Consider the following 23,066-nt stretch of genomic DNA (forward strand, 5'->3'; position numbering starts at 1 on the left):
TAGATAGGGATAATACAGGATTAAAGGGGAGTATAGTAGATAGAGATAATACAGGGTTAAAGGGGATATAGTAGATAGGGATAATATAGGGTTAAAAAGGGGATATAGTAGATAGGGATAATACAGGGTTAAAGGGGAAATATAGTAGATTGTAATAATACAGGGTTAAAGGGGATATAGTAGATAGGGATAATAGATGGTTAAAGAGGGATATAGTAGATAGGGATAATACAGGGTTAAAGAGTGGATATAGTAGATAGGGATAATAGAGGGTTAAAGGGGATATAGTAGATAGGGATAATACAGGGTTAAAGAGTGGATATAGTATATAGGGATAGTACAGAATCCTGCACAGGTCCATTTTTGGGACCCGAACCCGACCCGCACCTTGCAATCCGCAAACCAGGATCCGTAACCAGCATTCTTACCTGCTTGGACCCGCAAGTACCTTATCCGCAACCCAGACCTGCGACCCGCTGACTATCAAGAATCAGGAAGTGCTGTCATTATAAACCAGAAGTGACATCATCGGAAGTAGCTATGATCTGGGGGGAAAAGACGTAAAACAGGAAGTGCTGTCATTGTAAACCGGAAGTGACATCATCGGAAGTAGTCGTGCCCAGAATAAAGGAGCAAATATTGATATTGAGAAGACCTACGTCCCAGCCCGCGTTCCGCAAACACGTAGAACCGCTGACCCGTGGGTATACCCGAATCTGGAACGTCTTCACACAAACCGCAGGGTACCGCAGGTTTTAACCCGCTGCAGGACTCTAGTACAGGGTTAAAAAGGGATAAAATAGATAAGGATAGTACAGGGTTAAAGAGGGATATAGTAGATAAGGATAATACAGGGTTAAAGAGGATATAGTAGATAGGGATAGTACAGAGTCCTGCACAAGTCCATTTTTTGGGTCCCGAACCCGACCCGCACCCTCCAATCCGCAACCAAGACCCGTAACCCGCATTCTTACCCTCTTGGACCCGCTACCCGACCCGCAAGTACCTTATCCGCCACCCAGACCTGCGACCTGCTGATCCTTAAAGAATCAGGAAGTGCTGTCATCAGAAGTAGCTATGATCTGGAAAAAAAGGCGTAAAACAGGAAGTGTTGTCATTGTACACCGGAAGTGACATCATTGGAAGTAGACGTGCCCAGAATAAAGGAGCAAAGATTGATATTGAAAAGACCTGCGTCCCGGCCCGCATCCTGCAAACATGCAGAACCGCCGACCCGCGGGTATACCGGTATCTGGAATTTCTTCACAGAACCCGCAAGTTACCGCAGGTTTTTGCGTGTAACCCGTGGGTACCCGACCCACTGCAGGACTCTAGTACAGGGTTAAAGAGGGATATAGTAGATAATGATAAAGAGGGAAATAGTAGATAAGGATAGTAAAATGTTAAAGAGGGATATAGTAGATAAGGATAGTACAGGGTTAAAGAGGGATATAGTAGAAAGGGAAAATACAGGGTTAAAGGGATATAGTAGATAGGGATAATACAGGGTTAAAGGGGATATAGTAGATAGAGACAGTAAGGGTTAAATGGGGAATATAGTAGATAGGGCTAAAACAGGGTTAAAGTGGTCAATTGGGGAAGATAGTAGATAGGGATAATACAGGGTTAAATGGGGAATATAGTAAATCGGGATAATACAGGGTTAAAAAGGGATATACAGATGAAGCACTTGGATTTGTGAGATAAATGCGTCATGACTCATGTTAATGAGAACTGCGTTATCTAAGTCATCTTAACTCATATGCATTTAACCTTTCCATTAGCATACAAGCACCATTGTGAACAATGGTGAATGCTTTAATTAGATGGGATGTTGTGACGCAGTTCTGTTTAAATGAGATAATGGATATCTGTGTTTAGTTATTCTGGTCAAACAGACAAACCAAGTGGCTGATCTGTAAAGATAGGATGATACAGATTACAAGGGGATATAGTAGATAGGGATAATACAGTATTAAAGGGATATAGTAGATAGGGATAATTCGGTTAAAGTGAATACGTAATAGGATACTCTAGTTTAAAGGGATATAGGATAGGATAATACAGGGTTAAGGGGGATACAGCAGATAGGGATAATACAGGGTTAAATGGGATATAGTAGATAGAGATAATAAGGTTAAATGGGAATATAGTCGACAGGGCTACAACAGGGTTAAAGGGTCAATTGGGGAAGATAATAGATAGGGATAATACAGGGTTAAAGGGGATAAAGTAGATAGGGATAATACAGGGTTAAAGAGGGATATAGTAGATAGGGATAATACAGGGTTAAAGAGGGATATAGTAGATAGGTATAGTAGAGAGTCCTGCACAGGTCCATTTTTAGGGACCCGAACCCGACTCGCACATTGCAATCCACAACCAAGACCCGTAACCCGAATTCTTACCCGCTTAGACCCGACCTGAAAGTACCTTATCCGCCACCCAGACCTGCGACCAGCTGACCATCAAGAATCAGGAAGTGCTGTCATTATAAACCGGAAGTGACATCATGGGAAGTAGCTATGATCTGGGGGAAAAGGCGTAAAACAGGAAGTGCTGTCATTGTACACCGGAAGTGACATCATTGGAAGTAGACACGCCCAGAATAAAGGAGCAAATATTGATATTGAGAAGACCTGCGTCCCGGCGCGCATCACGCAAACATGCAGAACCGCCGACCCGCGCGTATACCCGCATCTGGAATTTCTTCACACAACCCGCAAGGTAGCACAGGTTTTTGCGTGTAACCCGCGGGTACCCGACCCGTTGCAGGACTCTAGTACAGGGTTAAAGAGGGGATATAGTAGTTAGGGATAATACAGGTTTAAAGAGGGGATATAGTAGATAGGGAAAATACAGGGTTAAAGGGGATATAGTAGATAGGGATGATACAGGGTTAAAGGGGATATAGTAGATAGAGACAGTAAGGGTTAAATGGGAAATATAGTAGATAGGGCTACAACAGGGTTAAAGTGGTCAATTGGGGAAGATAGTAGATAGGGATAATACATGGTTAAATGGGGAATATAGTAAATCGGGATAATACAGGGTTAAAAAGGGATACAGTAGATAGGGATGATACAAGGGATGACCTGCGACCAGCTGACCATCAAGAATCAGGAAGTGCTGTCATTATAAACCGGAAGTGACATCATCAGAAGTAGCTATGATCTGGGGGGGAAAGACGTAAAACAGGAAGTGCTGTCATTGTACACCGGAAGTGATATCATCGGAAGTAGTCGTGCCCAGAATAAAGGAGCAAATATTGATATTGAGAAGACCTGCGTCCTGGCCCGCATCCCGTAAAACATGCATAACCGCCGACCCGCGCGTATACTCGCATCTGGAATCTCTTCGCAGAACCCGCAAGGCACCGCAGGTTTTTGCGTGCAACCCTCGGGTACCCGACCCGCTGCAGGACTCTAGTACAGGGTTAAAGAGGGATATAGTAGATAAGGATAATACTGGGTTAAAGAGGGGAAATAGTAGATAGGGATAACACAGGGTTAAAGGGTTAAATAGTAGAAAGAGGTTATATGGGTGAAATGAAGAATATAGAAGATAGGGCGAATACAGGGTTAAAGTGGTCAATTGGGGAAGATAGTAGATAGGGATAATACAGGGTTAAAGGGTGAATGTAGTAGATAGGGATAATACAGGGTTAAAGGGTGAATATAGTAGATAGGGATAATACAGGATTAAAGAGGGGATATAGTAGATAGGGATAATACAGAGTCCTGCACAGGTCGATTTTTTGGGACCCGAATCCGACCCGCACCCTGCAATCCGCAACCAAGACCCGTAACCCGCATTCTTACCCGCTTAGACCCACTACCCGACCCGCAAGTACCTTATCCACCACCCAGACCTGCGACCAGCTGACCATCAAGAATCAGGAAGTGCTGTCATTATAAACCGGAAGTGACGTCATCGGAAGTAGCTATGATCTGGGGGGAAAGGCGTAAAACAGGAAGTGTTGTCATTGTACACTGGAAGTGACATCATCAGAAGTAGACGTGCCCAGAATAAAGAAACAAATATTGATATTGAGAAGATCTGCCTCCCGCAAACACGCAAAATCGCCGACCCGCAGGTATACCGGCATCTGGAACTTCTTTACACATCCCGCAGGGTACGCAGTTTATGCGGGTAAGGTATGGTACCCGACCCGCTGCAGGACTCTAGTACAGGGTTAAAGAGAGATATAGTAGATAAGGATAGTACAGGGTTAAAGAAGGTTATAGTAGATAAGGATAAAGGATAGTACAGGGTTAAAGACGGATATAGTAGATAAGGATAATACAGGGTTAAAGAGGGATCTAGTAGATAATGATAATACAGGGTTAAAGAGGGATATAGTAGATAAGGATAGTACAGGGTTAAAGAGGGATATAGTGGATAAGGATAGTACAGGATTAAAGAAGGTTATAGTAGATAAGGATAGTACAGGGTTAAAGAGGGATATAGTAGATAAGGATAGTACAGGGTTAAAGAGGGATATAGTAGATAGGGATAATACAGGGTTAAAGAGGGATATAGTAGATAAGGATAGTACAGGGTTAAAGAGGGATATAGTAGATAAGGATAGTACAGGGTTAAAGAGGGATATAGTAGATAAGGATAGTACAGGGTTAAAGAGGGATATAGTAGATAAGGATAGTACAGGGTTAAAGAGGGATATAGTAGATAGGGATAGTACAGGGTTAAAGAGGAATATAGTAGATAAGGATAATACAGGGTTAAAGAGGGATATAGTAGGTAGGGATAATACAGGGTTAAAGAGGGATATAGTAGATAAGGATAATACAGGGTTAAAGAGGGATATAGTAGATAAGGATAGTACAGGGTTAAAGAGGGATATAGTAGATAAGGATAGTACAGGGTTAAAGAGGGATATAGTTGGGAGTATCAGATGATTCGGGTTAAATCCATGTTTTAGTCTGATCCAGTGGCAGGTACAGTAACTGTTTCACTGCTGGGAGTTGGTTCTCGGTACAGTCCTAGGTTCAGGGGGGACAAGTCCAGTCAGAATGTTTCTTCCAAAGATCCTCAGAATTATCTCTGGATTTAGAGAAATAATAGTCCATTTCTGTCCCAACAGCCCTGAAACACTGGGAAGGGAAGAGCATGATAATGAGGTGCAGGACAGGGCTATTCACTAAATGATCCCCTAATCTTTGCCTCATTACTACTTGTGTCTCCCCCATCAGCTGCTCAAATCCCCGGGGTGTAGGGGAGACTTTAGTGAGAGGAAAATCAGAGAAGTTGCAGCAACAGGACTAGAAGAGAAATGACTTTATTGCACCTCAGAATCAGCAGAGGCAGTTTCATAACCGAACACCAGGGGTCACTGTTCCACACAAGTCTGGGATGGGAATTTATTGGCTCAAATCAACTGACACAGTCGCATGAAAATCCCATTTGCAGCTGCTCCTGAGTCTTCTAATGAACATTTATAGAAAGAAAACATTGAGTGTGACCCTAGTGATAAGTGTTAGTCCATTCCAGGCCCGGACTGGCAATCTTCGGCTTCTGGCAAATGCCAGAGGGGCTGCTAATAAGTCCCATAGAAAGTCGTAAAGGTTCCGAACCTCATGATTTCCAACATTATAGAGAGAATTCCTGTAGCACTTACTGAGATGGGCAGGTCTGTTCTTGTGGGTAGTGGGTGCCCTGGCCAATTGCTAGGGATCACTTTGTTGGGAATAGGGTGTAATGGCAGGAATAGTACTTACCTCCACACGTGCTTCACTAAGTCCTTACAGAACGTATCAGTAGGCAAAGGAACTGGCACTCGGTGCTTTAATAAAGGAGAAGCCAATGAATAATGAATGGCAGTCAGTGCCGCTGCCTGTAAATGATTCTGTTCATTATCTGTGCAATCATTTATGTTCTCTCGCCTCCCAAAGAGACATCATTTTGCTCAGGCGATCGCCATTATGAATTCCCACGGCTGTAACATCCTAGAACAGTTCTCCAGAAAGGTGAGTGCATTAATAGGCGCCTGAGGGCAGACACCCCCAGAGTTGACTCTGCCCATTAAAGTCAATGGGACACATTTGGGGTGCGTGAAGGGGTTTTCTTACATTTTGTTGACTGTGTAGGAAGAAATTTCACAGGGGCAACAAACCATCCCATGAGACTTTACCCTAAGTGTATAGGAATGAGCTTATTACTGGTATTTCTCTTGTAGATGGGTTTGATCCCCACAATAAACATCACCACTATCTCCTGATCTGCCTCCTAATGACCTCCAGTGACCTCTCCGACCAAACCAAAGGCTGGAAGACCACCAGGAAGATAGCGGTGAGTTTGTATTGGCGCCACACAGACACGGTGTATTCCCCATGTGTTGGGGAGAGGGTGCACCTTATGTTGGGGGCAGAGATCTCAGCATAGCCATGCACAGCACAATCTGCTGCTCTGTTCATAATGGAGCTGCACATACAGTACAAACTGCCATACTGTTCACAGCAGGATTAAAAAACCTAATCCACAATGTTAGTGCCACGTGTTTGAATGAAACATGACTCATACATGACAGTGTCCCTGTGTCTCATACATGACAGTTCCTCGGGGTCCCCTGCACAGTTTAGGAAGTGCTCCTCTGGTGGAATCATGTCCAGCCAAAAGGTATTCCAGTGTAATGTGAACCCTCTTTTTCCCACAGGAACTGATCTACAAGGAATTCTTCTCTCAGGGAGACCTGGTGAGTAGTCTTTGTGCTTTGGGTGGGATCGGGTTCTGGTTTCCCGTATGTTTTTTTGGTGAGTGTGAGTGGATTGTGATGCTTTGCCTTGTTCCTCGTGCAGGAGAAAGCAATGGGAAACAGACCGGTTGAGATGATGGACAGAGAGAAGGCTTACATCCCTGAACTCCAGATCAGCTTCATGGAGCACATTGCCATGCCCATATACAAGTGAGTCCCACAGTGGCCTAGAAACAACTTCTCCTAAAGCTTCGGCTGCAGTCAAGTCAGATCTGTGTAGTCTATCTTGTATTATGTGCAGACCTCACACCCACTTGAAGCTTCTTACTGGTTAACTTGTGCCTCATATGTCAACTAGGTGCATCCAGCACATCTCTGTAGGGTGCTCATTTAGTGAAGTGCAGGCAGGCTTGACATTTTACTGGGCACCTACCAATAATAATTGTGCTCTGTAGGCCCAAGGCTAAAAGTTCCTACACAGTTGTGGTATAGGCTTTTGTGGTTAAGGTACATAATGACCGACACGTTGTCCCTTCTGTCCTATCAGGTTGCTCAAGGATCTCTTCCCGCAATCTTCCGAGTTGTACGAGAGGGTCGCGGCCAACAGAGAAAAGTGGACACGCGTCTCTCACAAATTTACCATTAGAGGGTTGCCCAGCAACAACTCCCTGGACTTCTTGGATGAGGAATATGACATACAGGAGGGTTTGCAAGATGAACTGAAGATGAACGGTTGTGTGGAGTCGAAGGAATCTGTTGTGGGCGACTAATGGGTGGGACAGTGAGACCATTTCACCCTCATTTTCTTATACAACTCTTTATAGCCTCAGTGTGAAGAGCGGCCGAGTGTTCAGGTCATGAGGTGATCTTGCCTCCTGTGTGCAGCGCAAAGCTTGTGTGTTACGCAAAACCACAATGGCATCTGGCCAATCAGAACGATCCAGACTGAAGAAACTTTTCTTGCCTCAAAAAAAAAAAGAATGTTTCACGCACAGAACGTTCAGGAAAGGGACATTCTAATAGGTTCAGACTTTTTGTGGGTTCTGTTAACTATGATGGGATTGGCTGTCCACGAGGGACCTTGGCGAGTTGCCAGTTTGGGGAAGCATTAATGGTTTTTGCTACTACCCCACCCAACACAATCATCTACCTTCTCTATTGTAATCTACTACTGCCCCCTCCATGTTTCCTCCTTGCCAAAGCACTGATATATCTACTCTACCCCTGAGAAAGTTCTAATGGTGGGAACCCCGTTTGGCCAGTTAACCAAAAATGTACAGAATGTTAATGATCCAACCGCTTGGTACCTTAGTACTGATACCTGTGGTCCAACAGAAGGGGTCCCATTTCCATCTCATCCATACTTGCTTCTCTCCTGTGCCACCTTCATTCTTTAGGGGCCCCTGGGTTCTCTCTGGTTTGCCAGCTGGAGAACAAAAGAACATTTTAAATTCATGCAATCAAACTGAATACTGAGTGGGATTGGCTACATATACAAAGAAACATGTTTAACTGGGGACACACTCAGCTCAGCTGATTGTTGGCCCTCTTAACAGATTTTATTTTAAAGAAGAAAAAAAAGCCCCTCCTCTCCCAGACTTTGTTTCCGGTGCATAGCCACTAATTCTGTACATATTTACTTGGCAAATTTGGGAATTTCCATGTAATTTGTTAAAAGGGACCCATTCATTGTAGAGGAAACCAATTATTGGAATATCTCCAGATTTCTCCTGTAACATATGGCCCATAATGTAGTTGACTACTGTTTCTTTTTTTACTGGACTACACATTGCACTGAACCACTGCCCTCCACATGGTCCTACAGAGAGGTCCACACCTGCCTGGAGATAAACAAATCCTCAACTCTTCAACATGTGGCTCCCAAAGTATTCTTCAAATTTATCGTTGCCTTTTGGAGGTGCTCAAAACCACAAACACACTGTACAATTGTATCAAGGGCTACTGCTTAGTTTTGTTCTTGGGTTCATTAGAGAACTGCTTACTTTTGGTTTGGGTTTAAACCAGTCTGTGTTGCATTAAGAAACCCATATTTCCCCCATGAATCAATCCATTTAGGCACTGCCCATGGGTCTGTTCATCTTGAGAAATAATGTACCATGAAAGTTACGGCTCAGCGTCCAACCCAGGGGTACAGAAGCCATATGAGTGAATATCCACATAAAGCTAAAGTTGGCTCTGTTGCATCTTTCGGATATTGTTTGGCCCCTGGTGTCTGGGACACTGCACATGCTCAGTGAGCTCTGACCTGTTCTAAGGACTTGTGAGAAAAGTGGTGTATTGGTGCACCCCAACCATGTACATCTCTGGTGGCATGAATTCATTCACGCTCCCTTTGAATAGACGTTACACTCAAATAAAACTTTTAATAATGTCAACTGTATCCTAAAAACCCCAAGATAATGGAACATCAAGGGGAGAACTAATAAGGGAAAACCAGGAGTGCATCTCATTCAAAGGGGGCCTTTCTATTTAGTTTATTCTTGCACAATTCTCAATGGGCATCCACAGTCTCAATCATGTCAACAGCAGGTCCATTCAAAGACCCAGAGAAGATGTGGGTCAACATTTGAGGAGTAGAGAGGGCCTCTAGGCTGGTACAGTAAGCTAATTGGATCCTTTCTAGCCTAATTTTTTGTGGGTTTTAATTTCTCTTTGCATTTCATCATGGGCATGAAGAAGACAGAAGAAGGGAGGTCTTTCTTGCCAAAAGCAGAGACACCATGCTCGACTCTGGACATTGTTGGTTCAGGGGAAGGGTTGGTTCAGCCTACAGCATTGTGGCCCTCTCCTCGTGACTGGCTCTAGTCCTGTGGATGCTACTAAACTCTGTAATAGGAGGAACTGCTGCAAAGTTGTGTAATGACTTATTTTTATACTGATATCAAAGCTGCTCCTCAGAGACAATGGGCTCTGGGGTGAGTGTCGGAACAGAAATAATTTATTGTATGTGTAAATAGTGATATTATTCTCAATGACTGATGTATCAATGCCAAAACGTCTCACACTGACAGATTAGCAGGCTTGGAAAGGGACATCCCTAACATTTTTGGAGTTTGCCAAGTGATTTACCTACTAGCCGGCATTTTGGTCATGTAGTGCTGGATTTGGGTGCTTTTCTGCTGATGAATACAGTCCATGTGCTATTCCCCTTATAGTCTGTATGAGTCAGTATCTCCACTAGAACTGTTTGATTCCAAAACTTGAGCCAACCCATCAGTTTGGTAACCGCTATACTAGTGGCTATACCATTCCCTACTTTGTACAAGGGCTGAAGCACATGGACTTCACCAAGAGAGAGGTGCAGAACCTCAGTTAGGATAGAATGGTTACATGTTCTACTAGATACTCCCAGAAGTGCATCTTGAAGGTCAGGGTGATATTTAGGATGCACATTTATTTGCTGTGTCCACGTGTCTGTAGCCTAGTTGTGAGCGAACTGAAGGTTTAGGATACAGCACCAAGTGGAGACAAATGGAATCATTGCAGATACACATAGCAATCATACAAGTTTATAAAGCTCCAGTCTTCTGCTTGTCCAGGTCCGACTACTGCAGAAACAGAACATGACCAATGACCCTGGGGTGTCCCGATCCAACATCAACAAATTCCCCTCTCTGCCTTTTTGCTCCTGTTTTACATTAAAATCTGGGTGCAAGTAATGCCAGTATAATCTTTCCCAGTGCCATCAGAAACACCATGAGGGTGCCGTAGCCAATTCTACCCACTTGTTTTTGTTTTATGCCCTCCGTGAAAGGACAGTTGAAGCGAATGCACAAAAAGAAGTGGAAGGGAGTGACGTGCGAGTGCATTTCTATATGTGCCTGTGTTCTCTAGCACTCTGTTGTTCCATATGTACAGCCTTTCTACCACTGACATATCTATATAAAGATACCAAATGTTTCTGTGGAACCCTGACTCCTTTTGTACCTTCCTATACTGAAAACTAGTGTCAGTCACATGAGTACCACCATCATTCTTGGCTTGAGAAGGTTCCACAGTCAACAGGAATGTTACAAGCATTGGGCATGAAAGGAGGTTTCTTCTCTTCATTGCAATGAACATCTCTTTTTCAAGGTGGGGAAATCCTTGGATCTTAGAGCAGTGGCTCCTCCTATGGAGGGCCCTGGAGCAGTGGTCAGGGGCTCATTGTGCTGAAAAGCAGGGGTGTGACTATAGAGAACACAAAAATCTGCTGGGGGCAGGAACTGTAGGGAGCCCCATGGGACCAATAAGCATCAGCAATATATATTTATGGAAAATGTTGTGATCCCAGACTTTAGGGGTTCAATGATTTTGCTGTGGGGCCCAATAACTACTCATTTCCCAGTAGAAACAGCTGATGGGACTCTGTAATAACCGGTCATTCCCACTGCTGGAAAGTTCATGTTGGAGAGACTTGTATCATTCAGTAAATAGATCCCAATAGAAACATGTGACTATATAATAACCAGTCATTCCCACTGCTCGAAAGTTCATGTAGGAGAGACTCGTATCATTCAGTAAATAGATCCCAATAGAAACATGTGATTGACATTCTAATATCATCCAGGGTGAGACCTCCACTACCTGATACCAAATAAAGAGAGGAAAGGAGATTTCACCATCAGCAAAGGAAGGGGGTTCTTTACTATAAGGGCAGTCAGGTTATGGGATTCCCTACCAAGAGAGGGGGAAAGAGTGATTCATTGGTGGGGAGGAAAGGAGATATCACCATCAGCATAGGTAGGCTGTGCACCAGGGCCCCCTACCTCCCTTGAGGGGGTGTAGGTCCTGGTACAATTGCACCCACCGCACTCACAGTAGTTCTGCCCCTAATAGTAACAGTACATGTAGCCTTTAATATCTTGGAATTAAAAATAAATAAATAATGAATGTACAAAAGTGCTTAGAATCACCCCCTCATCAATTTTACATTCATTAATACAGACATTTTCTTATCCTTCAAGGCTTCGGGGTACAATGACATTCCTGACAATTCCGTGTTTCCCACTTTGGGGAACAATTTGGGGAAGGCCGTGTCCCATTTCAGCACAATAATGTCCCATGTCCCAGGTCCCTACAGACTGGGTTTGCTGAGATGGGACAGACCCAACCTCGGGGCAGATTCACTAGAGAGTGAAGTGGCTAAGGCTAGTGACTTTTCCCCATTGTTGCCATCCACAGGGACATCACCAATTCATTAACAGGCACAGGCGCTAATTTGTTAGCAAACGGGACCATCGCTAGCGTTCATTCGCACTCTATCGCCAGGCGACTTTTCACTCTGGCAAACGATTGTTACTCCACAAATTCACTAAAATGTGGATTTTACTGAACTTTACATTTTCTCTTTCGCCAAAGTTGACTTGGCCACCTCAGACCAGGAGAAGTGCTAAAAAAAAGCGAGATCTTCCTCAATCTTCTGTCACTTACATCAGATCCTGTGAGCCGCAAATGCATTAAAGTTACAAAAATGTCAACTTTTCCTTTTTTTGGGTAACGGGTTTTCTCCAGACATTTCATCACAAATGGAACATTGATTTTACAGTGGGCTCATGTGTAGCGCATTATATTAACTCTCTTGTCTTTATAATGGGCTTGTTCACCTTCAAACAACTAGTTGCTTTCAGATCACCAGAAATAACTTATAATTGAAAAAAGTCTTTATTTCTGGGGAATCATCTAAAAACAATTGAAGTGAAAAAAAAAGTGATTGGAAAGTGAACATCCCTTTTAAGGTTCGGTGGACAAGTGTAATAAAAAGTGGTAACTTCGGGCATTTGCACCAACATTTATAATAAAGACGTCCATATAACTTTAAATTGCCCGTCGTATGCAAATTGATCTAAGCGCAAGATCACTAGCGAATATTTCAATAGGCACAAACGAACGCCCGCGCGTCTTCACTATGAAATGCTCACACTGCCGAAGTAGCGCTGGGGAAAAGTCAACATCATTCGCCGCCCAGGACACAACTTGACATTTTAGTGAATTAACGTATTGGTAGCGAATTTGCGCTTAGTTAAGTGACGTGAATTGTGCGGAGCGGTCGATGGCGACAATTTGTCCTTTAGTAAATCTGCCCCCTCATCTCAACTGAACCCCTATGGGATGAATTGGAACCCCTATTGTGAGCCTGATCCCCGACATCTGTACCAACCGCACTAATGCTCTTGTGGCTGAATGGAAGCAACTCCCAGCAACAACTCCCAGCAACAATGTTCCAACATCTAGTGGGACCTTCCCAGAAGAGTAGGGGCAGTTACAGCAGCAAAGGTTGGGGCAACTTCTAATTAACTCCCTTGGGTTGAGAATGAGATGGTGGGGGGAGGGGTCCCCATACTTTTGGCCATAAAGTGTAAGTCAATGGGGTATTTGCATTGTCTTGTAGTGTTCCCCAATACTGGCAGAAAAACCAAACATCTCTTACACTTTGGGTACATTTGGGTACATAAAGCTATTCCAATCCTCATATAATTCCACTCATTTCACTCTTTCTCAGGGCCGGATTTACATAGTGGGCACCCCTAGGCCCACTGCCATTCGCCGCCCCGTCCCCTCCAGGTGGACAGGAGCAATGGGGATTGGTGCAGGGGAAATGTACAAAATGATTGTATCTCCAGTGCATCCCCAGTGTTTTTACACCAATGTGGGTGTGGTTGGGCAGCATGCCGTCCCCCTAAAATTCTGCCGCCCTAGGCCCGGACCTAGGTGGCCTTTCCACAAATCCGGGCCTGCTCTTTCTTATTTATTGCTTTGCAGAATGCTTTGTTTTTGCCTTTCTTCATCCTGTAAAGGGGTTGTTCACCTTTAAATTAACTGTTAGTATGATGTAGAGAGGGATAGTCTCAGACAATTTGCAATTGGTTTTCATTTTTTATTATTTATTAGTTTGAGCTTTTTATTCAGCAGCTCTCCAGTTTGTAATTTCAGCCATCTGGTTGCTAAGGTCCAAATTCCCCTAGCAACCATGCACTGATTTGAATAAGAGACAGGAATATGAATAGGAGAGACCTGAATAGAAAGATGAGGAATAAAAAGTAGCAATAACAATACATTTGTAGCCTTACAGAGCATTTGTTTTTTAGATGGGGTCATCGACGCCCGTTTGAAAGATGGAAAGAGTCATGGATCAAAATACAATTTATTTATATCCGGCCCCCCATGTACACAAGTGGGCAGTACCAACATTTTTGTCATGCCCCTACAAGCAGGTACAAACAGTTAGGGAGGATTTGTTGGGACAAAAGGCTGCTAAGATACAAGAATCTGCAATTGCTGGGGGTCCAATGAGACTGATATGTTAATGGAAATGTCTTGTTCCAAAATTAGGGTCCCCAAATGTTTATTGGAAAGTTGCATAGAATTATGTTTTCTTTTTGGGGTTGGCTTGCCCTTTAATGTTGCCATAAGTCAGTCAGTTTATTGGGGCAGGGCTGAAAAAGGGCCAAAAATAAGGGGGTCCTGTCCCGTGCTGCACTTTCCATATAAGTTGGGACCTTTACCCAATCCAATAATAGCCCTGTCCTTACTATTAGCCGGGATAAAATTCATTGTTGGCCAGTGGCTAATCCAGTTGGTTGGTCATGTGCATACGAAGAAGAAGAGGAGGAAGAAGAAGGAGATGAAGAACAAGAGGAAGAAGAAAGAGAAGAAGAGAAAGAAGGAGGAAGAAGAAGAAGAAAAAAAAAGAAAAGGAAGAAGAAGAGGAAGAAGAAGAAGAGAAGGAAGAAGAAGAAGACACCACCCAAGAAGGAGACCACTAAGGAGAATGAAGAATAAGGAGGAGGCAGACTATGGTGAACATTAGAGGTAAGTTCCACTGAACATTAATGTCTTCCCAATGGGGCCGGTGTTTTTGGGAGAATTGCTGAGGACCATTAGTGCAGAGTTTCAGAACGAGACACAATTCTGTCTCCCATTTATAAGGACTGTTTGTTTCTTTACCGGGGGATCAACCCGAACGGCTTTTATTTGTACATTAGCAATGGAAATTCTAAGACTAAATGCAATTTTGGTTCGACTAGGAACCTCACTCGCAGATCAGAACCTCTCGTAGGATCAGTCCATTACTTTCCAGTGGGACTAAATTAAAGGGGTCACAAACTCCCTATTGGTCACTTTACCCCTCAGCGTGTGACCCATCCTTAGTAGAACTGGGCCTTGACATGAGAACTGCCACTGCCGACTGTCATCTTGGGGGGCTCCCGTGTCTCTTCAATCAATTCCCAACTGATCAGGTGATGAGGCACCAAAACCCAAACTGTCAGCTCATCTGTGTGTCCCTCCATCCCAACAACCCACTAAAATGGAGCCTTGGGCTGGTTTCCTTTGTACATAAAACTATAATATAAAGGGGGTCACTAGGACCCCGATACCCAGAGAGCAAAATGCGTCACTGCCTGTTGTTGTTCCAGGAGGCAGGACCCTTGAGGGGCGGGGCATGGAGAATGTGCTTTTTTTCCATAAAGAATTTCATAGACAGATGAAGGGGATTATTTATAAACCCTGAGCAAATTTTGACATGGGCAGTAACCCATGACAACTAAGCAGACAATTGCTCTCAGTGTTCAACTTCGGCCGGCAGAATAAGACTTATCAGTGGTTGCTATGGGTTACAGCCCAGGTGCAAATTTGCCCATCATTTATAAAGGAGCCCCAGTCTCCATCACTGCATGTGTGTAACACCGGGTATTTGGGAATTATGGGTAATTTAATTGCAGTGGCCAGTAATAGGCGGCAGTTTGGTGGAATGACGCTGGCAGTCTTTGTATCATCAATAGATTGGGGCTCATTTGTGACAGACCTTGTTGGGTTCACCCTGTTTTACATGTGTCAGTGCCAGGCCCAGTTTATGTGGCACCCCCAATCTGGATCTCACCCCCGGTCATCAAACAAGTGGGGATACACGATGGTAATGAGCAGCTTCAGTTCAGCTAAAGTAGGAGTAACCCCACCCCTTCTGTTGTGCCCAGGGCTGTGCCTCTCCTGCCGACCACTAGTGTAATTCTGACTATTGTCCAACCAATGGGATTGCCCAAAAAGCAGCAATCCCCCCCCCAACCCCATGATCTGAATTGCCCCCCCAAAACGCCTCTTCTTAATCTATGGATTGCCTTAGAGTAAAAATGATTTCCTCACTCCAAAAAAAGGAGAATCAGATCAGTCCCTGGATCCACTTTATACTATAAGGGGCAAATTTATCAAGCGTCGAATTTGAAAAACTTTGAAATCTGAATTAAAAAAGACCAACCGAAATTAAATCAAAGTTTCTTTTTGGCCAAATAGGTCCGATTGAATAGGTACTTTTTTTTTTTTTAAATTGGAATTATCACTTCGACCATTGATAAATTTGTCCCTAAATATTAATATCAGTAATGGTTGCTAAAAAGGCATCCGACCCTTCCTTGAGGAACCCGAAGATTGCCAGTCCGGGCCTGGAATGGACTAACACTTATCACTAGGGTCACACTCAATATTTTCTTTCTATAAATGTTCATTAGAAGACTCAGGAGCAGCTGCAAATGGGATTTTCATGCGACTGTGTCAGTTGATTTGAGCCAATAAATTCCCATCCCCAGACTTGTGTGGAACAGTGACCCCTGGTGTTCGGTTATGAAACTGCTCTGCTGATTCTGAGGTGCAATAAAGTCATTTCTCTTCTAGTCCTGTTGCTGCAACTTCTCTGATTTTCCTCTCACTAAAGTCTCCCCTACACCCCGGGGATTGAGCAGCTGATGGGGGAGACACAAGTAGTAATGAGGCAAAGATTAGGGGGATCATTAGTGAATAGCCCTGTCCCTGCACCTCATTATCACGCTCTTCCCTTCCCAGTGTTTCTGGGCTGTTGGGACAGAAATGGACTATTATTTCTCTAAATCCAGAGATAATTCTGAGGATCTTTGGAAGAACATTCTGACTGGACTTGTCCCCCCCTGAACCCAGGACTGTACCGAGAACCCAACTCCAGCAGTGAAACAGTTACTGTACCTGCCACTGGATCAGACTAAAACATGGATTTAACCCGAATCATCTGATACTCCCAACTATATCCCTCTTTAACCCTGTACTATCCTTATCTACTATATCCCTCTTTAACCCTGTACTATCCTTATCTACTATATCCCTCTTTAACCCTGTACTATCCTTATCTACTATATCCCTCTTTAACCCTGTATTATCCCTATCTACTATATCCCTCTTTAACCCTGTACTATCCTTATCTACTATATCCCTCTTTAACCCTGTACTATCCTTATCTACTATATCCCTCTTTAACCCTGTATTATCCCTATCTACTATATCCCTCTTTAACCCTGTACTATCCTTATCTACTATATCCCTCTTTAACCCTGTACTATCCTTATCTACTATATCCCTCTTTAACCCTGTATTATCCCTATCTACTATATCCCTCTTTAACCCTGTACTATCCTTATCTACTATATCCCTCTTTAACCCTGTATTATCCTTATCTACTATATCCCTCTTTAACCCTGTACTATCCTTATCTACTATATCCCTCTTTAACCCTGTATTATCCCTATCTACTATATCCCCTCTTTAACCCTGTATTATCCCTACTATATCCCCTCTTTAACCCTGTATCATCCCTATCTGCTGTATCCCCTAAACCCTGTATTATCCCTATCTACTATATCCCCTTTAAACCACTAGTATCCCTATCTACTGTATTCCCCTTTAACGCTGTACTTCGACCATTGGAATTGGATCAAATCTAATGATTCGAACGATTCTAAGTAAAAATTGTTCAACTATTCGACCATTCGATAATCGAAGTATTGTCTCTTTAAACTTCATACTTCGCCACTTTAAACCTACCGAGCTGCAATGTTAGCCTATGGGAACCTTCCCCAGCACTTTTCTAAGCTTTTTTTGATCCAATAAAAATCCTTCGATCGATCACTTAAAATCATTCGAATCATTCGATTCAAAGAATTTTATCGTGCCAACCTAAAATTATCTTAAAATAACCTATTAGCTTTTACTGAGCTCACTCCCCCATTACACCAGTCAGTGTCGGGATAACTGAGGTCACCCATAATAACAACTTGACCTAGTTATGAAGTCTCGTCCATTAGTCACAGTATCTGGGCAACTTTCTACTCACTTATCATTTACCCGACAACAGGGCCAGGCCAAGGGCACCCGGTCAGCTAACCCCGCCCCCCACATGCGTGATTACATGCGAGCGCACATAACAGAGGTGCAACAAAGGGGAAGTGGAGGGGCAGTTTGGGGCAGGGGAGGGACAAGCTGTGAGCATTTGCAAGCAGAGGAGGTCACTCGTTTTCAGTCTAGTATTTACATTATTCATTGGAGAGTTAGACCTATAGTTACTGTTAGATATTTCTCTGTGTAACAGTGGGATATCCTTAACTATGCACCCCGCCCCTCCCCCATAACCCCATTATACCAGAGCCCTGTCTACACCAGCTTCTCCATAATGTCCCAACTCATGTTCTCCTCCTTGTCTACATTAAACACTCATCCAGCCATTCTTTCCCCTAGCAGAGACCCCCTTCCATTGAGGCCCAATCCAACACAGCTATAGAGATTGTACCCCAAGGAAAAACCAGCCCTGTCTCCCATATATTACGACTGCCCCCCTAATAAGAAAATACAGCATTGAATGTCATTCAAGAACAGTCCTTGTATAGATGGGTCACTACTCAATAAACCAACAAAATCAACCAAATTGCCAAATGTTTATTAGTCATTTACAAACAGATCGATGTTGTGATCTGATTTCTTTCATGTCGGCTGCCATCGGGGACCAAGATGTTATAGTGGGGCCCAAAGATGACAAATGGGCCCCGGTGCCCCCGTCCCTCCCCCCGATGGCTGCCTCAGGTCTTCAGTTCTTCCAGCCTAAGGAAAGAGAGTTCAGTGTTAGACATGGAGCAGGTATGTGTATAAGAATTCTGAAATTCATTTCCATTTACAATTTTATCAATATCATATTTTGTTACATGACTTTTTTTCGTGCTAATTTAAAGGACAACTATATCTATAAGAACATTTTCTCCTGGGCTTCTCTCCATAAAGCCAACTATAATAATAATGAGCAATGTCCTTACCTCTTTGCAGTTGTTTTGCAATGCTCCTCTTCACAGCTGCTTCATCACACAGGTTGCTGATAAAGGGGTGATGGAGAAGCTGCCGTGCGCTTGGTCTTTTTGCTGGGTTTTTCTGCACGCATTCTTGGATGAAGAAATTGAATTCTTCACTCCTGGAAAATGAAATTGAGGCAACGTTATAATTACTCATACTATAAATATAACATTTTATGAAAAGTTCATGCCATTAAAAGACTGATACCCCCTTATTTACTTTATGGTGGCCCCATTGACTCCATTGAAAGTGCCCTGGTTTGTGGGCGTTTGTTTGGCAGACCCTCCCTTTTAAAAGTAGTCGGCGGGGGAGGATTTAGCACAATTGTAGAACCAGGGCCCAGGAGAAGTCAACGTAAAGAATTACTATTAAACAGATAAGATCCCTTTTTATTATTAAGTTGACTTGAGCAAGTTAGGGACCACCATGTGGGGTTACCTTGATGTGGTATGGTGGCTTAACTAATCTTATGATCATGATTTTAGAACAAAAAACCCTGTTCTTTTAAAATTTATATGTATTTATGTATTTATTTAACTTATTTAGATCTGGTATAAAATTCTTAAAAATCAGCCATAGGTGGGCACCCACAACCCCCCCCTTCTTATTAAAAGACTGAGCCCTGAATATCCCATATGTCTCCAGTCCTAGCACAGAAGTCGGAATCTGCTTTCAACTGCCCCCCCCATGGGGATGTTGCAATTTAGGGAGGGGCCAGATTATACTTTGCATCTGGGGTGGGGGGCCCAGGGGGGTGGTGGGAGGCCCCGGCCCCCCAGTCCAACACTGTATGTCTCCCTATTTATAGTAACTTGCTGACAGTCCTTTGGTTAATCTTCAGTAAGTCTCCTTTACCATAACTTCTCCCTTCCCTATTTCCCCTCCTCTTTCACCCTGACTCTCTCTTTTGCCCACTCCCTTACTCCCATGTCAATTTCCCACCCTCTCCCTCACTCCCTTTTCCTATTTGAGGGGAAATCACTCACCATTTGTCCCAGGTTGGTCTTAAAGCAGGACCAAAAAGAATCTGGTTCATCAGCTGATGTTTACTGAGCTGTCCGTATGCTAAAGGATGTAAGAAAACAATATATAAGAACATGCTGACAATCCCACCATTTATTTCATATCTATAGTCTGTGTATAAAGGGTTCGAGTTATCACTATTCTATGTGACATCACATAAATACTCTCTGACCTTGCGGGTAACAATTGTTTTTGGATTACGATACAGACACAAGAGTTACTTACGGAGATAACCTTCTACCATTTCCAGGGCTGACACTCCCAATGACCAGATGTCCGCCTACATGTTAAAATATGGGGGGAAAAGAGAAATATTAGAGTCGATTCTGCACAGGGAATATTAAACGAATTCCATCAAGCGATTATTCCGATGCTTCTGTTATTAATCCCCCTGACAGTGGTACTATGTGTAACTGAATAACATATTCATTATAATCATGTCTCTCTGTACTCATATAAAAATACATTTCAAGGGAAAATGACTGAAGCTTGTATTGCTAAATAACTGCACTAAACAGAGAGAATTTTTATTTGACTCGCAGTGTTGGACTGGCCCATTGGGAGACCAGGAAAACTCCCCGTGGGCCCAGGTGTTTGTGGAGCCTCTCGCTTCTAACCATTTGGCCTATTTCATGCTCATTCCCTAGACTCCCTAGACTACGAGAATAAAGAGGGTGAGAGAGGAGAGGAGTATAATATTTTGGAAAGTGGGCCCTAAACCTCAGGTTTTCTGGTGGGCCCCTGGTATCCCAACCCAACACTGCAGAGTGGAACTGTAACTAACTCCAAAAAGCATCAGTAATTGCATGAGGCTGGTTCCTAACATTCCTGTTCCCTGCACTTAGAATCCATTCCCCTCACTCACTTCTCCCCTCTCATAGCAGGGGAACCACTTTACAACTCTGATTTCCCTCTTATGAGAGAGTTCTGTGAAATGAGTGAGCAAAACATTGGCTGCACTTCACCATGAGTAGCCCATATAGATTTAACTAAAGGCAACAATACCTTGTGGTCATAGTCAAGGTTCTTCTTTCTCATACAGGCAAGTGCCTCCGGTGCCATATATGTTAGAGTTCCTTCCGTGCTCGAACTCTTCCTTCCCATGGTGGCGCATGAGAAATCACCTGGAATTGTACGACAAAAGCATGAATTCTAATGCTGAAGATACAGCCCAACAATAAACATGATGGTAACATGAGAATATTAGATCATCTATTTCGTGGAAAGCCTTAGCGCTGGGATTATTGTTTCTTCCCAGATTAAGGCTTCTCAAAGGTCTATTTGATCATTTCTACTCTTGTGAGACAGAGCGAGATAAAACTGACAGAGCAGATTGAACAATAAAACACCCTCACTCCACATTCATTAAAGCTTTACAACATCCTCCCTTTATTCACATTCTAAGGGGAAAAAATAATTTTTTTTACTTAGAATTTTTCATGAAAATTATAGATTTGTTTTTTAGATTAATAATCCCCCCCATGTTACAAACCATAAAATCTAAATTTGCCATTTCAGACAAGTCAATGGGAGAGGCACATATCTCAACTTAAAAGTTTTCGTGGTCAGTGCTGGGTTTTAGGGAAGCACCGAATCCAGGATTCAGTTCAATGTTCTGCCATTTTCAGCAGGGTTCAGATTCGGCCGAATCCTTGTACCTGGTCAAACTGAATCCCAATCCTTAACATAATGTGACTTTTTATCTCAAAATAAGAAAGTAAAAAACTTTTGACAAGCGATTTGGGGGTTCAGCCAAATCCAAAAAAGTGGATTTTGTGCATCTCTACTGGGTTTAGATTGAAAATAAGACTTATTTATGGGTTTTGAGTGATTCTGGATAAAAGCCCAAAGAAATTGAGTGATTCAGACATTCTCTCGATTTTATCAAGTTTTTTTTTTTAATTAATAAGCTAATATTGTGCTTGTGAATTATGGTCATGGTTCTTAACTAAAGTATGAGATAAATTTGTATTATAGAAAAAAAAACCCTAAAGGGGTTATTTACTAAACTCCGAATGCAAAAATCACGGACATTTATGGACTTTTAAAAAAATCACACATTTTTCAGAATTTATTAAAAACTAAGGATGGAAAAGTCCACATCAGAAAATTCAGCATTTCAGACCTGTCAAGGTTACATATAAGTCAATGGCAGAAGTCCCAATGATTTTTTGATGTGCGTTGGGTTTTGTGCAATACCCCATAGTTTTTGGAGCTTTTGGGCAAAAAAACATAGGAGTTAGGAGTTTTCAGGTGAAAAATCTGAAAAAAATCAGAATTTTCTGGTGAAAAATCCCAAAAATTTTGATTTATTCCCCCAAAGCCAATTTTGGGAAAATGTAATAATAAATAAGCGCAATAAAGCCAATAAGATTTGATCAGTGTTTGCAGCAGAACATGTTGAGATGAAAGCAGACTTTGATAAATAACCCCCAAGTATCACTTACCAATCTTAACATTGCCGGATGACGTCAGCATTAGATTGATGGGCTTGATGTCATGATGGATGACTTCCACTGTCTCTAGGTGGCACAGACCCTGGGAATAAAAGTAAGAATAGAAATATTTTCATGCTTTCATAGCAAATTGAATATATTGTGAATAGTATGGAGGAGGTTTACGTGTGACATACCTTTATCACCTCTTTACAGATATAAGCCGTCCACTTCTCGCCCAAAGAATTGTTTTTCCTTCCGCTCATGAGGTCACGGATGGTCCCACCAGTGCACAGTTCCATAGAGATCTAGAAGACAAATAAAGAACATAAAGTACATATCAGCTACAATTTTATTGGGAATCATGGGGTCACAGCTCTCTCTCCTTACAATATGCAACTGTAACAATGTACCTATGTATTTGTGCAAATGTTAATATATATATATATAGAAGTATCTAGTGCACATAACATTACACTGTGAGAAACAAAATATATAATAATCGGTGCTCATTGCCGGATATGGTTAAGCTTTGCATGAGGCAATACGGGTGTGTAAGACCCTTCCATGCAATAGTTTACTATAAAATACTCTACATGCAGTGGTTTTAGCTTCTACTTGTTGTACCTTATGAGAGTTGCAATTGGGCTGTGGTTACATACATTGTGCTCTTTTTTACCAAGCTATTCCTATCTCCATGTAACACCAAAGCTTCTATTAATGCTCTTAATTGGAATATTGGGGCACAAAGGAGTATGTAT

The 23,066-nt window shown here is 42.7% G+C and overlaps 2 protein-coding genes across 2 annotated transcripts in view; one reads left to right on the forward strand and one right to left on the reverse strand.

Annotated features, from left to right (window-relative positions):
- The first annotated feature begins 5,626 nt into the window (after window positions 1–5,626).
- LOC121400077 (cGMP-dependent 3',5'-cyclic phosphodiesterase-like) lies at window positions 5,627–10,633 on the forward strand. Its single transcript, XM_041582779.1, has 5 exons — window positions 5,627–5,987; window positions 6,197–6,309; window positions 6,674–6,712; window positions 6,816–6,922; window positions 7,260–10,633. Exons 2-5 carry the CDS (start codon window positions 6,250–6,252, stop codon window positions 7,480–7,482), a joined length of 429 nt encoding a protein of 142 aa, XP_041438713.1. The 5' UTR covers window positions 5,627–5,987; window positions 6,197–6,249; the 3' UTR covers window positions 7,483–10,633.
- A 7,794-nt stretch (window positions 10,634–18,427) lies between these two features.
- Window positions 18,428–23,066, reverse strand: part of LOC121399761 (serine/threonine-protein kinase pakA-like) — a 137,955-nt gene continuing 133,316 nt past the window's right edge. Inside the window, exons 37-43 of the mRNA XM_041581323.1 lie at window positions 22,503–22,613; window positions 22,318–22,408; window positions 20,876–20,994; window positions 20,096–20,150; window positions 19,834–19,912; window positions 18,814–18,965; window positions 18,428–18,604 (exon numbers count right to left, since the gene is read on the reverse strand). Coding sequence (XP_041437257.1) covers window positions 18,591–18,604; window positions 18,814–18,965; window positions 19,834–19,912; window positions 20,096–20,150; window positions 20,876–20,994; window positions 22,318–22,408; window positions 22,503–22,613 — 621 coding nt within the window. The 3' untranslated portion in view covers window positions 18,428–18,590. The remainder of the gene's footprint in view (window positions 18,605–18,813; window positions 18,966–19,833; window positions 19,913–20,095; window positions 20,151–20,875; window positions 20,995–22,317; window positions 22,409–22,502; window positions 22,614–23,066) is intronic.

This window comes from Xenopus laevis, chromosome 2L (assembly GCF_017654675.1).
Source record: "Xenopus laevis strain J_2021 chromosome 2L, Xenopus_laevis_v10.1, whole genome shotgun sequence".
Classification (NCBI taxonomy): Eukaryota; Metazoa; Chordata; class Amphibia; order Anura; family Pipidae; genus Xenopus; species Xenopus laevis.

What these genes read in the sequence shown, in the direction of transcription:
- LOC121400077 (XM_041582779.1), top strand. Translation starts at nt 6,250, where the DNA reads ATGACCTCCAGTGACCTCTCCGACCAAACCAAAGGCTGGAAGACCACC. An exon ending in AGACCACCAGGAAGATAGCG is followed by an intron (nt 6,310 to 6,673) that starts GTGAGTTTGTAT and finishes TTTTTCCCACAG; the next exon opens with GAACTGATCTACAAGGAATT. An exon ending in TCTTCTCTCAGGGAGACCTG is followed by an intron (nt 6,713 to 6,815) that starts GTGAGTAGTCTT and finishes TTCCTCGTGCAG; the next exon opens with GAGAAAGCAATGGGAAACAG.